The sequence below is a fragment of the Tyto alba genome, unplaced genomic scaffold (assembly GCF_018691265.1).
Source record: "Tyto alba isolate M040663 unplaced genomic scaffold, T.alba_DEE_v4.0 Super-Scaffold_20000042, whole genome shotgun sequence".
Taxonomy (NCBI): Eukaryota; Metazoa; Chordata; class Aves; order Strigiformes; family Tytonidae; genus Tyto; species Tyto alba.
In genome coordinates this window covers 9,324,211-9,339,304 of record NW_024881293.1, presented here as the reverse complement: position 1 = coordinate 9,339,304, position 15,094 = coordinate 9,324,211, and the positions used below count along the sequence as shown (strand labels likewise).

Below are 15,094 nucleotides of genomic sequence, written 5' to 3'. Positions count from 1 at the left end.
AATTTAACAATAAGAATGTAACATCAAAATTACTTCTCACCACTGTTCTTAGCATAACAGGAAGAGGTGGTGGCTTTAGGCCCCAAGGACCTATTTTGTGAACAGACTGAGCCCCAGCAAGGCAGGACAGCCTGGTCTCAGAGCTTTTCCACCAGCAGCTGCTCTCACCTGGTGGGAGCTCTGAAGCTTTTGGGATCTGATAGAGCTACACGCATCCACCCACTCATGCTTCATCCCTCTTGCCCTGCACCTTCTGTGAAACTCTCCAAGCCCCAAGCGCACCCTAGGTCACACGTTAATTTAGGGATCTGCTCCATCACACACAAAGCCATTTTCACTTCTGTTGTCCTCAGCCCTTCACAGCAGAGTGAGAATGGATTTATCCCATGGATTCAAAACCAAGCTTAAGAAAGGAAGCAAAACTATTCATGGTGGTATTTATTTGCAGGGTCCAGCCCTCCTGAGATAATCAGTTATTGCCATGTCATGTCAGGGCTGGGCTGCTGCACAGTACCAGCAGCCCGAAGGGAGCCTGACTGTCCCAGCAGGGAGGGACTGCAAAGAGCTCCTTGGTCAGATTTTGACCTGTACTAAGAAATTGGTTTGAGTCTCATACTCATTTCCCTAAAACACGAACCATCATTTGCGTGCAGAACGAGCTTCTTTTTAATTTGTATTTGGCAGGAGCCTACGACTGATTACAGTAACAATAGCAAGTTATGGACAAAACATTTCTAGTGATGCAAAACTATTCTGGTACAAGTCTTTTAAGCATTATTTACATCAGTTAGCATTTTACAGAGCTGCAGCATGTTCACTTGCACCGTTATGCCCAGTACACAAGCTTTCACCTGGGACTGCAGAAGGACCTGCCTTGTGAAGCCTGCCAACAGCTTGTGACAGCTCCTGACTGTGTGTAGCCTATATTAAAAGGGTGACTAAAACACAGGACTTGGGAAACATACAAGTTTTTTCCATCCAAGGAGGCAACATGGTTGCTACCAGAAACATTTGTGATTATACACCAAGTGGGGCAGTTCCTGCAGAACCACCAAAAGACACACTACCACTCCCTCATTCAGCCATGTCATCCTTCCAGCAGGAGACAAGACACTCCAGCCTTTAATAAGGGTGGAATCCCCACCCTAAACGGTATAGAAAAACAAGGACCAAATCCAGGAGAAATGCCTGTGCTGCAGATCTTAGTTACAAGTGCAATGCTTCACCTGCCCCCCCCCGTGAAAGCCCATTCCTCTGCATGACCCTCCCCATTTTGTAACCCAAAGACCTCTTCTAAAGACACTATAATATTTCTCTTTTTGAGCTATGCATGCAGTGTTCCCAAGGGGTGGGCACCGGCTCAAACCACTGCCTCCTGATCATGCTTTATTACAAAACGTAGTAAAGCCACACATTAGTAGACATTGAGTCTCAGATCTTGCACTTTGTTTCTGTGGTATCCAAAATACCACTATGGTCCAGGGATGGAGCTATGAGGATACCAACATACAGCAGCAAACGACGAGACCTCTTTTGCTTGACAAGCCAAGTTTAAGAAATAAGCAGAGTGAGCTGTTTTTCTAATCTCTGCATGCTGCTTTACTGGACAAGTAAAAATCCAAGAGCATCTCCTCTTTCAACCTTCTGTCAAGCAAGCTTTGACCAGCAAGAAACTGTCTGTTACCACTCACGACACGGCAGCTCAGACAGAACTATTACAGAGGAAATACTGCTTTGCACTGATGAAAAATAAATAAATTAGCAGTTGTGAGCAGTGTCTATACCACTTGCTCTTTTTTTTACACTCACATGGAGGTCTGGGTTTTTTTGGTGTTTTTTTTTTTTTTCCTTTGCCACCCTGCAAAACCTAAACAACAGACAGTATTTGACTGGAAGGGCTAAGGGTAAGGATGCATGATCTCCTGCACATTCCAGCATGGCAGTATCTGCCCAGGATGTAATTATTTCCCCACAGACTTCTAACCAATGGTGCTGTGCGAGATCTGCATCTGCCTGTGTTCCCAGGTACTGTGCTTAAGTAACTCAGGAGATAAGAAGCCACTCCGAGGGCACTGGCTTCTCAGCATGTGCAGTTTCTTTAACGGCAGTTTCTGTGTTACAACATTCAATGTATGAACATACGCAGACTAAATCTAACAAGTGAGATAGCTGAGCACTGTTAAAAAACTATGCAGTGCAAAGACATTTTCTATTTTGCAGAGCAAGTCAGACACACTGTATTATCTCATCCAGCAAAAAGCGTGGGTAGGGATGGAAGCCGTCTAAGGACACATCACTTCTCTGAGTGCCAGTGCTCTGTTCCTATTTTACAAATCATCTGTCATTTGCCTATAAAATTTTGCTCAATTCTTCTACACGGCAAAAATCCTGAACACCCTCTGTGTCGCAGTATCAATTTGATCTGGTTTAGTACTTATTTCTGAGATGTCATCATTGCAGGAACACATATTTCTGAAATGAAACTGTGGTAGCATCCTCAATGCATTTTACAAAAAAGCTTTGTTTAGCATTAAGCTATTAGAGGTCATGGTCTCTACCAGCAAATGAAAGCACTTCAAATTTTTACTTAATATTCTAAGATAAATGAGTATCTGTGCTAGTGAGGCAGGTCACTTCCAGGCCTTTTGATTAATGAGAAATGTCACAACCACTGAGGCATAAGATGAAGAAAAGACTGTATTTACAGTCTGAGCCTCAGTGACAACTGAAGAGGGTCTGTGCTTTCACAGAAGAAACAAACACTGCTGCGCATGGGCAGAAATAATGAAGTAATTCAGATCTGCACACACAGGTATTGTCATTGATCTTAAGCCATTAATCCACCTACCAGGGCAAGACTTCTTACTGGCAATACTTTTTCCATAGCTCTTCTAATGCTGTAGGACTTAAGCTATTACTCCCATGCCATCTGGGAATATCTCTGTTCCTCTCTATCATCCCCAGCAGCCAGTGCTCCTTCAAAAGATGGTAATTCTCCCTACTTTCCTTTATGACATTGCTAGAGAAGAGAAGGGGAATGTCTCAGGCTGACTTTTTCCCCAAATGGCAGTCTCTATACCAGCACTGACAAAGCACTTGCTGCCCTTCTTTTTTCAGGCTTCCCCAGAGCTTAGGGATGGCGAGATTTTCATGCTCTCCAGGAACAGCTATTTCAGCAAACCAGGGAAGGTTTTAGAGAGGCCATGTGGACTCAATGTATTTTACAGGTAGGGCAGACTGCTAAAGATGTCACTTCTTGTGTTATTTAGTAATCTGTATAAAAACAGTTGGCTGCTGAAGGTCACTCTCTGCATCACAGGTCAGAATTTGGCTGTGCTTTCCCATAGGTGCTAACACCATGAAAGATGTTGTGCTCTTGGATGTATGCAAAGACCAACAGCCTAGGAGGACATGCTGTGCTGCTGCTCACCTGCACAATGCTACCCACTGCTCATGGTGACTCCCTGCTCCAAGGGTTACATGTTAGAGAAGCTGTAAGAAGGAAAAAACCACCTCATAGGGCACTATGTGGTATCAAGTGCTATGGTACTGCAAGTATGGTAAAAATTCTGACCTAAGTTTTCTCATAAAAATTGCGAGCTGAAGACACAAAATATTTACCCAGAAATGATATAGAATGGTCTCTATTTGCTGTAAAATTAGATAAATAGGAACTGCTGCAAGCTGCAAATCTGTGAAACACTAGAATAGGTCAGCAAAAGAAACTGACATCTTCACTGGAAGCTTTCAAAAAAGTCAGACATCAGTCACGCTTACCCCATCTCTAAACTGGGAGTGGCCAACAACATCTTCTGAATTCCCCTTCCTAGTCCTACTCTTTTTGATGAAGCGTCCTACAAAACAAGTTTTGCAATAACCTGGCACAGCGTGGGCACGAGCTTCAAGCATCCCTAAACTCCCCAGTGAAGGGGAGGCTTCACCGTACCATCCTCAGCCCACACCATACCAACTCAGAATACGAGATTCTGAGCTAGAGGTATTAGGAAGTAATCCGTCCTTCTGTGTGCGTGGTGCTACAATAAAAGTGCTGTCACAACTCTGGGTTTGCATTATAACATCACTCTGGAAGGGCTGGGGACCAACAAGGGAGGGTGAGTAGACGGAAACACGACCGAATTCCACAGCTGGGAGAGACAGGGTGAAGAAGGGGGAGAAACAGTGAACTTAGAAAGGCGCGCATTCACATTGTAAGTACAGCAGAGTGATGACAACACAAAAGCATGCAGATTTAAACGTAAACAAATACCGCACAACATATCACCCTGTAATACTTACTGGAAGTGGTACTTTGTCACATCTGTACATCCACCTGCAAAAGGTGGGGGTCCCAGACCCCTCCGTAGTATCTCTACCTGCTTCCAGGTAAATAAATGAACAACATCTGGCACCAGAGGACTGACCTGGGAGTCTACAAAGGCATCAGTGGACGCTCCAGCCAGCATCTGGTGCAGACCCTGCAGCAGGGGTGAACAGACCCGGCTGTTGTCTTTTGCATTCTCGCAGCCAGCTGGAGCTCCTCCGTCTTACCGCAGCGCTGGCAGGAGTCTCAGCTATGCCCTCTCGGCACCTCTGCGACCCCGGTGCACGGGCCAGCACCCGCTGGCATATTTTGGAAACGGGAGAGTCCTGCAGCCTGCAGCGGAAGACGAGGCCGAGCAACGTTTAGCAGCTGGGGGCATGGCGCTGCACACAACTGCCCGAATGCTGGAGCCGACGGGCAGCGTCGCAGAACCGAAGGGCTCCGGTCAGCAGCTGGCTCCGGGGCCGCTGAGCGTCACGGTCCAGCATCTGGGAGATGTGCCAGCCTTTCAGCGCAGAGATGAGCCGCACCTCTCCCGCCACGGGCAAGCGGCTGCCGCACCTCGCCCGCCTCGGGACGAGCACCGCCTCAGAGCTCCGGTCAGCTCACGGGCGGCTCCGTGGCCGCCGCTCGCCCTACCAGCGCGCCTGCGGATGAGCCCGCGACAAGAGCCGCGGGAGCGGACGGCCAACAAAGGCACCGGTGTCCCGAGCGGTGCGTCAGGTGCGGGGCTGGGAGCCCCTGTCCCCGCCTACCCCAGGCGCGCCCATCACCGCGCCCGACACCTTCTTGCAATCGCAGGTACCGGAGCCGCCGGTACCAGCCCCGGGACGTCCGGGCTCGAGGCCCCGCCGCCGGGCGCTCCGGCTCAGGCTGGCCTCGGCAGGGAGAGGGAGCGCTGGGTCCCGCCGCCGCCCTCAGCCCACGCCGGGGCCCCCCGCCGCCGCCATAGCGGGATACCGGCCCCGTCCGACGGCTCCGCGCTCAGCGGCGGCCTGCTGCGGCCGCGGGCGGCGGGAGGCGGCTGCGGCCGCCGCCTTCCATTGTCTGTGTCGGCGCGGCCGGGCGGGCGGGCGGCCCTGCCCCGCTCCGCTCCCCGCCGCCGGCGGCCGCCGGGCCCCGCCCCGCGCCGTGACGCCACCGGCGCCCATTGGCGGCCGCCGCCGTGTTTACAGCGCGCGCGGCGGCCGCAGCCCCTCGTCTCCGGGCGAGCAGGTGCCGGCCCCGCCCCCTAGGGGCCCCGCCTCCTCTGAGCCCCGCCCCCGCCGCTCCGGAACGCGGGCGTTTACATGGCGCGCTCCCGTGAGCGACAGCGGTGCGGGGCCGGGGCGCGAAATACCTGCGTCACCCTCAACGTCCGCGCTACACACGAAACAATTAGACTTTTACCGATTGCCCTAATAAGGCAAATTTACAGAGCGTTAAAACCCGATATAAAATCCCAGAGAACGTTGATCTAAAGAGGAACGTCAGACTCGAGTGGACTCGCCTAAGCGGCGGGGCGCGTTTAGTCAACAGCCTGAGAATAAACACAGACTTGCCAGATGTCTCACCCTGAAGTCAAGCTGGCTCAAAAGACAACATCCAGAACAGAAAACGAGATACTCAACTGAATCACATTTTAGCCAAAATAGAAAAGGGTAATCTGGGAAATGCAACAGCCACAGAAAACAGACTTCCTGAAATAACCCTAGCAGAGCAGCCTGTCCCTAAAGATCCCATGGGAAAGGAAAAAAAAACAACCACCAAACAAAGCTCAACAGGAATATAAATGAAACAGACAAAGCTTTCACACTGACTATGAGTCAGTAAAGAAGAGAGGAGGATGAACAGAAACATTTGAGGTTTACAGTGGAGTTCTTAGTAAGGAATATGGTATCTGCGTCCTGTACCAACGCTCACATGTCCCCGTGAGCTGCACCACAGCCCTGTAACACAGTACAAAGCGTTCATCCCTCTTCCTGAAGAGGGCCAAAATATATGATCTTTTATGGTAAAATCCAAGATGTAAAGTTAAACACACTGTCAAGTCTACTCAGATGGAGAGAGGAGTGATAAACAGTGCTTGGGTGGTAGAAAAAAGTCCATGTCTATCAACAAGTCTTATGGCTGCATAACAACGTTTCTCAGGACTTCACTGATACTGAACACGTCTCTCCTACAAGACTGTGCTGTCTGCATCTCCTCACATCTGCATCCTAGAAAGGGCATCCAGTCCCGGTGAACAGACATCCTCCATGGATTTTGGTGGTGAACATCTACCATCCTGCACACTTACCACCACATTACAGAAATCACATACCTGTCAAACTGCGAGATGCCACAGGCAGCATGCACACGTGGTACTGTCACAGATCACTTGAACGCATGTGATCCTGTCCACCTCCTGCATGCCGAAACAAGAGTTTGGGTGCCACAGGTATGGCCACGTCATTAACAGGAGTGAGCTACCAAAGCCCCCAGTCTTTTTTATGTTTTCCAGCTGGGAAAGACAGCCAAATCTTAAACTGAAAATCCAACAATAGCTGAAAGGCTATTATTATGCTCTCTTGCGTCAGTACCACTTACATTCAGTACCAGTCACACCCTTGCCCATCCCATAACACACTTGACTCATCAGTTCATACTTTGCCTGCCCATATTTTTAAGTTCTGCTTAGGATCCCTATGTCAGCACTTACTGCTCCCCATACTATTTCCTGCAGATGCATAACTGTAATGCCAAGGAGCACTCATACCAGTCTCCCTGGAATGTCCCATGCCAGGAAAGCATCATCTCTACAGACAATTTTTGAAGGCAACAGAGACTTCAGTAGAATGCAAACATATGTGCTTTCCACTGGAAATCTGTACTGAAAAGCATTTCTAATTTGTTACACATCTGTCACTATAAGATCTCTGTCCTTCAGTTCAGAAGGGGTCTTGTTTGCATTTTGTTTTTCTTTCTTAAGAGAACCTCTCTATAGACAGTGAATGAAAAGTGAGGTCAAATGGCTGTGTAAGTGCACCATGGCTTCTGAAAACTGTCAGTTTTACAGAGAAAAAAGAAGAGGCTGCTAAGTTTATCAGGAGAGATCAGGATCACATGGGAGTGCTTTATGAGAAGAAGAAAGGCTTTCTTTGAAAAGAATGAACACCACTATTCTAATTAACTTGAAGAAAAAAATAAATGCAAGAACATCAGCAGCTGGTGTCCACTGTCCATCTGTAAGAGATCCAACTCATCTGTGGGGTACAACAAGGAAAACTCAGAATAAAACAAGCGTGGCTGTGTGTGGTTCAGAAAAAAAGCGCACTATCAAGGAAAGGAAAGGAAATAGGAAAGGAGCCATTCAGAGGGTAGCCACCCAATGTGCTGCCCCTTAAAACTCCTTCTCTGCACATTCCTTCATGTGGCCTGATAGTGTCCTAGAAAAAGGAGGCGTGGAGGGATATGGTCTCACAACACTTTCCAGTCATTTGCAGTCCTGCTCCCTAATCCAAATGGCCAATACTTGCTCTGTACTCAGAAAGATGGGATTTTATCCTTGCCCCAAGCTCACTACTTCCAAGAGGAGCAATTACTATAAACCAGGAAATGATTTAATGAATTGTTTCTCTATGGGAAACACAATTCCCATTGTTTCACTCAAAATGCCCTCCTGTTCATTGTATCTCTCTCAGATCCCGAGCTCTATGAGCACTGGTCAAATGTTCCCAGAATAATTCTAAGACTTCCCTGCCTTTAAAAAAAACTTAAACCAAAAGTTTCTGTAAGTGCTTACAAGAAGAAAGCACGGTATGTCATACCACTGCTGCTCTCTGCTAGTGCAATAGCCAGGTGGAAGCAGATGCCGCTGCGACACTGACAGGCACATACATGGATCTCATGCCATTCCTCTGTGACAGAAGGTACAGCAATGTCCCTCAGTGAGCAGTGTCTCTGCCCTGAGCCTGCACGGAGAGCTGCTCAGCACGCGAAAAAGTTTGTGCACATTTTTTCCTGCTGGTCACTGTGGAACTCTTGTTTTGCATGCTTGGTTTCAGAAGCTTCTTTGCTAAAGTCTGGAACCTTCTACAGAGGTGTGATTGCAAGTGTGCCTACTATGTTAACATTAACTGGGAGCCATCCATTCCTGAAAGCAGCAATTTAAGGTACATTTCTGTATTATTTATTGGCTTTGTTTACACTATATCCTTTTGTGAGCGGGCTATCACTGTCTGCCCTTCTACATCTGGAGCTGTGCTACAGCCTGCATAGCACAGCCTATTAGTGCAAAGGCATACAACAACTACACAAGTCCTATAACTGAACAGTAAATTCTCAAGAGGAGCTTGCAGAGAAACTGAAGGCACTACACTGTGAGCTGGGCATGGTCAGGCAGCTAAAGAGTTGTGTCCTTAAGAAACAAACAGAGGCTAAAGGCTTTCAGGTATCTGCAGAACTGAATGAAAGCAGCAGATTAATTTTTGTCTTAATGTAACCAAAATACACAGTTCACATACAGTATGTCTTTGTCTTTATTTTAAAGAGATACGCGGAGGACAATTGTTTCCCTAAACTTATATAAGATGGAAATTGCTTATCCTTTTACTACACTGTTCCTAGTGTATGGTTGACTGTTAATCCTGCCTCTCTTGCAGTGGTCATACTAGCTGGAATCATTAACTGTGTTTTAACAGCATCGTGCAAAGGAACTCAAAGTGTTCAACTGAGTTATTTAAAAATAATTAAAAAATTCTAGTCAATATTTTGGGACTACAAATATTCTTTGAAAATCTTCCCTCAAGACTACATAACAGGCAGTAGGGCAAGGATTTGAAGCAGGGCAATTAAAGTAAACAGAGAAGACAGGGATTTGTGTATTTATTCTATTGATAGAATCAACTCACATTAGCTTATATGTTAGCTAGCTAAGCTAACATTTGCTCTTTAAGAATAAATGGGAGATACTGCTGGTCCTTTAAAGCGTAATTTGCTCCCTTTGGAGTACTGTGAATCAAGGCAGAGGCTTCTGATAAGTCATGGTTAGTATAATTATTCATTCTTTTTCCCTGAAGGGCCTCTGCAATGCAGTGGTCCTTTTACTTTTTTTTTTTTTTTTTTTTCTCCCTGTTAGCAATGCCCTAGTTTGTTCACTGCTGCAGTCCCCCTCCCTTCCACCATTACCACATCATAGCAATCTCTAATTGAGAACTTGCCCACTAACCGGGAGCTCCCAGACAAACTGCAGGAACATGAGACAGCACTCACCGCCACCTTTTGCAGCTTCTCTGAATTCACCAGCACTGAGGGAATTGTCAAGCAAGGGTTTTAAAACCTATCCACTTTGCATGCCACACTGGAGAGAGTCGTAACAGCTGACTATCAATCTCCATCACATCAGTATTGGCTGTGCTTCACATGCAACGTGCTGCCTCAGTAGCAGATGAAAAGCACCTGGAGACTCTTTCAATACTCAAGTCAAGCAAGCTCAATTTTGATGCTGAACATAAGACTATGTGCGCCTCCTGTTTAACAGCTATTTCCATTTCTGTTTGCAAGTATGCCTCTACAGCCAAGTCACAAACCCCTCTTTACGCCTGCAAAAACCACAGTGATTTGTCTCTGTTCTACAAACATCTGTGTCTACAAACATCAGAAGCAGGGCTGCCCCAACTTACTTGAAGTGTCCCTCTTGTATGCAGCATGAGAAACACAGCAGCTACAGGTCAGAAAGCAGAGACAAACTAAACATTTGTGTTTGGTGATGTTACAAGGAGGGGGAGAGCCAGAGAAGGGTGTGTCAGTCTGTTGCTAATATTAATGGATAACCTTGAACAGCTGAAGATACAGGTACTGCGCCACTGAAATCATGCCTGATGCTACTTTGAAGGAATTCTATCTTCTTATTATTTCTCCCCTCAATTGCCTCCAAAAGCTTCAGCTCAGATTCTGCACATGCACACACACTGCTCTGCCAGAATCCAGCCAGAAATGGCTCCTCCTCACCTGCCCCTGGTGCTTCATGTTTTACAGATGAACTGTGAATGCTCTCATCAGCAGTGTCAGGGTGCTCAGCTTTGGCTCACAGCTGCTAATGGTATGGAGAAAGGTTCTAATGAATGCTTTAATGAAGAAAGCTTTTTCTGTCAAGGCTTCCCAGTCAGAACAAGGGAGCCCACCAAAAACCTTTCAAACACCACCTACCTACACTGACAGGTAGCTGGCCTGAATTAAGCTCGAAACTGTTCAGTATTCCTCCAGTTAAACAGTTCTAAGTATTTGCCATGTCCATCAAAGATATAAAATAATAACAACACAGTAACATATGCTTCAAATCTTTGCAATGATATCAATATTTTGAAGGCATTAAACTGGTATCAGAAGTAATACTCATGGTAGATTTCCCAAAGCATGTATCGTATTACAGTTACCATGTTTGCAGCTGACAGACAAAATAGGATCAGGTTAACTGACTGAGAAACAAACTGCATCTGTGTATAAGCTCATTATTTCTCTTGCCTTCAGTATGGCTCTGTGCAAACAACTACTCCTGTAACTTCATTTCTGTAATGCTTTGTAACATTAACATTAGTTTCTTGGCTATGAAATCTCTGAAGACTAAGCATCTGATCTTACCATATTTGTCTCCTGTATTTAGCAGAGAAAATAGACACTTAGCAAATGAGTGACCAAGCAGGAGCGTTGGGAGTTTGATAAGACTGCATGAAATGCAGTGCCCCAGCAGCTGACTCTGTCTGATGAAGAAAGATGAAAGCAGTATTACTGGGCCTTTCCCAGCCTGTCATACAAACCATCTATTTCCCTGCATCTCATTGGTCTGAGTTGGAAGCTGCATGTCTCTAGCAATCATAATCAGGAAGGGAAGTGAACGTTTCAGGCTCCTAAGTTCCTCTGCTGTATTTCTCATCTTGCTCCTTTATAAAATGCTTTTTGAGGGCATAGGGTTACTAGATAAACCAGAACCTAAAACTTGCATGCAGAATTGCCATACAAATCCAGAGCCTGTGTTCCCATCTCTCAGTGAGACGTATAGGTACCAGAGAGGTGTTCTGATCAATCACAGATTCTTCTGCCAACTGCTTGACTAAGAGCTAATGCTATTTAGGTGTCCATCTCACCCCTGAAGGGCACAAGGGATGCTCTTATGAGTCTAAAGAGACTGACTGTGGCTGTTAGGTGCCAGAGCATGCCTGGCTTGCCATTAGCACAGACTTCTCTGGCACTGAGACTCTCTAGTGTTTAACAGAATCTGTATCTGCCCCATTTGGTAATTCCTAGGTAACAAGATGAGGTGTGGCTATCATAGCTGTGGCTGACTAAAGTCGTCTCATTCCTTAAATTGTCTCACCATCTTCCCACTTTCTGATTGTGTAAATACACATTTTCCTAGACAAGCTCAAGTTTCAAAGTTCTCAGGGAAGATAACTGCAGGGTAGATGCTCCTCTCCTGCTCAGGACTGGGTAGTCCTTATTTTGGGGAAACAATCAGCTTTCTATTCAGATAAAGAAAACACCCCTTTGTCTCATTCCCAACAAATGCAGACACATTTTGTTCACATCAAAAGAACAAATAAGAAATTTCAGCACAAGGTCTTTGATTAACTGTGCAAAAGACCTTCTCCACAGCACAAACTCGCCCCTCTATATCACTTCCCCATGGCAGGAGCTGCTCCTTTCATTCACAGTCCTACCATTTGGTAAACTTTGTTAAAGAATATCGCATGCTTCTTACCATCCAAGGACAGCCAGTCATGCTGGGAGGAAGGCAAGGTTGGCAGAGCTCTGGCTTTATATTCAAACACCACAGAATTGGAGATGATCTGATTGTTGAAGGCAACTTGCAAAGTCACGAGCCCAGTGTCATGAGCTGAAAGGAAAGCACATGTGGTAAGACAGAGACCTCCCTGCAGAAATACACAGCTACGTATTACCCTACTGATCTCCCCATATACTAAGCCTCAGGCTGAGAGCAGATGCAACAAGGAGAGGGGGCGTTTGACAATATTTTTGTGACTAGACAACTGAAGAGTCCAAAATGCCAATCTGTATTGTCAAACATGAAGGTTGTAAGCTTAAGAGTCATCTAATGGGTTGTTTCGGCAGGAGGCAGAATCACGTGTTCCTAAAGATTAACCAGCCTCACTGCATTTCTAGGGGGAAAAGTTTTTCTGCATACACTTAAAGCCATATACTGAGGTCCTGCACTACTGAAAATCTCTGCAGGGAGGTTGGAGGTGTTCTCATCCTGTAAGTACCAAGGACAAAGTGCAGAATATAGGCAAATTAAGAGTCAGCAGAGCAGTGAGTGCACCCCTGGATAACAGTTGCTCTTTAATCTGCTACTTCAAAACTAAAGAAATGCTTAGGATTATTTTAAGTAATTAAAAGGTTTCAAACTGAAAAAGGGCAGATTCAGATTAGATATAAGAAAGAAGTTCTTTACTGTGAGGGTAGCGAGGCACTGGAACAGGTTGCCCAGAGAAGCTGTGGCTGACCCCCTCCCTGGAAAGGTTCAAGGCTGGGCTGGATGGGGCTTTGAGCCAGCTGGTCTAGTGGAAGGTATTTCTGCTCGTGGCAGAGGCAGTTGGGACTAGATGGGCTTTAAGGTCCATTCCAACCCAAACCACTCTATGATTCTATGAAATTATTTCAAATAATTATTTGAAAGCTAGTTTAGAGCTTCTAAATAATATTTGTTGTGATGTATCAAGATCCTAAATTGCCGTTTTCACACTAAATAGGTGAAACAAAAAGGAAATGCTTCTTGATGTTTATGCACTACCTTTCACAGTGGGTCCATGAGTGTAGTCAAAACACAGACATGACACTATTAGACTAAGAACTTGCTCTGAAACCACCAGCTCTATAAGAGACCTGTTCCTTACCTGGGCAGTAGCAGCGCAGTACCCCTGGCTGAATTAAAGATGCAGGCACTGAGATCTGATCAAACAGACAGCTGTAATTATTGCTGGCTTCCTGCCATGGACCAGTAATTAGGACTTTTACTCCTCCCTGTGAGGAAAAGAAGTGAAAAAGAAAGTATTACAAAAGATGCCAAGCCCAAAGACGACCACGCACTGAAATGGCTGAATGGCAAAGAGCATCGTGAGGGCTAACAGAAGGGCCAAGCTACCACAGATCCTTGGCACCTGTCAATACCGATGCCTCAGTCTCCTACCACTGTGGGAGAAATGCAAATAGTATTCCATAGTACAGCATCTCTGTTTCTCTTCACTCACTCTGCCCACACAGACAAGCCCCGTGCTTTGCCAGTGTGACCCTCGCCACAGACCACCTGCCTTTCTTTGGGTCACCTGCCAGCTCCGAGACCAGTGATGGCAGACCTTATCAACTCTGAGAGCCAGACATCCCTCCCCCCAGGCAGCTCCTGGTAACTTCTGGGTGCTCCATCCCCACCTCGTGCCCACCATCATCTCCTCAGGCTCCAGGCTTGTCTCCTTGCCACTGAGAGGTGCCACATGTTTGCCATCACTGCCCTGACTCTGCTGACACAGATGGAAGATAGCGTAGAGGGCACAAAAGGTGGCACACCGCCTCCCAAGTCACAACTGGAAGCATGAGAGGAACTGCACCATGAATCTGGCGGACCGTGATGTAGGAAGCTCTCAGCTAAAACCAGCAGTCACCCAACTTGCACTGTTCTGGATAGTGGGGTCTTGGCTGAATAAGGAAGCACAACGGCGGGGTGGCCCAGCACCGGGCTGTTCGCAGAGAGGTCCTGCGCCCTGGGCCGAGCCTGGCCCAGACCTTCCCCCTTCCCTCCCCCGCCAACCGGGCTCCTGTGCCGAGCCCGAGCGCGGCCCAAGCGCTGCCCTTCGCCTCCGCCGCTGGCCCCGGAACGCACCGGTCACCTCCTCCGCGCTCGGACCCGCAGCTGGGGTACCCGGGGCCGGGCGAGCCGCCTCCCCGCCCCGAGGCCCCGTCCCCGCGGCCGTGCTGCCCTCGGGCGGCCGCCGGCGGGAGCGCGGCCCGCCCGCCCTCGGGAGGCGGATCCCCCGCGGCCGCGGCCTCGGCCCCGCCGCCCAGCGCTGGCTCCCGAGATCCTCGTTCCTCTGCGGCAGGACCCGCCGGGAGAGGAGAGCCTTCCTTCCGACGGCTCTTCTGATCCCTCCTCCCCAGCTCACAACACGAGCAGCGAAAGCCGCTCGTCAAATAAAGAAAGCGAAGAGCTGAGGCATTGCTCTGAGCTGCTTGCAAATCAAAACCTGAAGCTCCGGGTATGAATCCACGCAACCAGAAAGCAATCCTGGGCCTGTGCTGGTTTTGAAAAATGTTCTGGTGCGTCTGTGCAGATGGATTAGGTCTTGTGGTCTGTATAAAACAGAAATAAAACAGGCTTTGCCAGCAGGAGTCTAACAATTCATTAGTGTAGCAATGGATAACAAAAAAAAGGTTTCCATGGTAGCAGCAAAAAAAGATTTGCACTAAAAAGGCTGGAGGTTTGCTGTTAGGGTTTTCCTTCTTGATTTTTGGGACCTTCTACAGAAGCAAGGAGGAGTTGGACTGATTGTCTGGACAACACGTATAGCAGAAGCAGTGTCTGCAGCCCAACATGGCTAAAAGCCCCCAAAACACTGTGCTTTTTGCAAGCAAAACCCACCTGGGTTCAGTTGCTAACAGGCCATCCTTGCATTATTGTTCCATATTAAACACCCAGTTAGGTAACACTAGTAGTGATCATCACTGTGCTGACACTTCAGCTTGTATCATACTCCAGAGAAGCAAGACTGGCACATTCAGATCCAGTTTTCCAAAAAGACCAAGGGA

The 15,094-nt window shown here is 47.3% G+C and overlaps 1 protein-coding gene across 10 annotated transcripts in view; it reads right to left on the bottom strand.

Annotated features, from left to right (window-relative positions):
* The window catches only part of CAMTA1 (calmodulin binding transcription activator 1), a 324,174-nt gene that overhangs the window by 41,939 nt on the left and 267,141 nt on the right, over positions 1-15,094 (bottom strand). For 8 of the 10 annotated variants that reach the window (XM_032993178.2, XM_032993179.2, XM_032993182.2 and 5 more), the window contains 2 exons: positions 13,192-13,318; positions 12,039-12,173 (listed from right to left, as the gene is read on the bottom strand). In XM_032993178.2, the coding sequence (XP_032849069.1) occupies positions 12,039-12,173; positions 13,192-13,318 (262 nt within the window). Of the gene's footprint in view, positions 1-4,296; positions 5,419-12,038; positions 12,174-13,191; positions 13,319-15,094 lie in introns of those variants that run through there. The other 2 variants (XM_032993187.2, XM_032993188.2) reach the window with 2 other exon arrangements.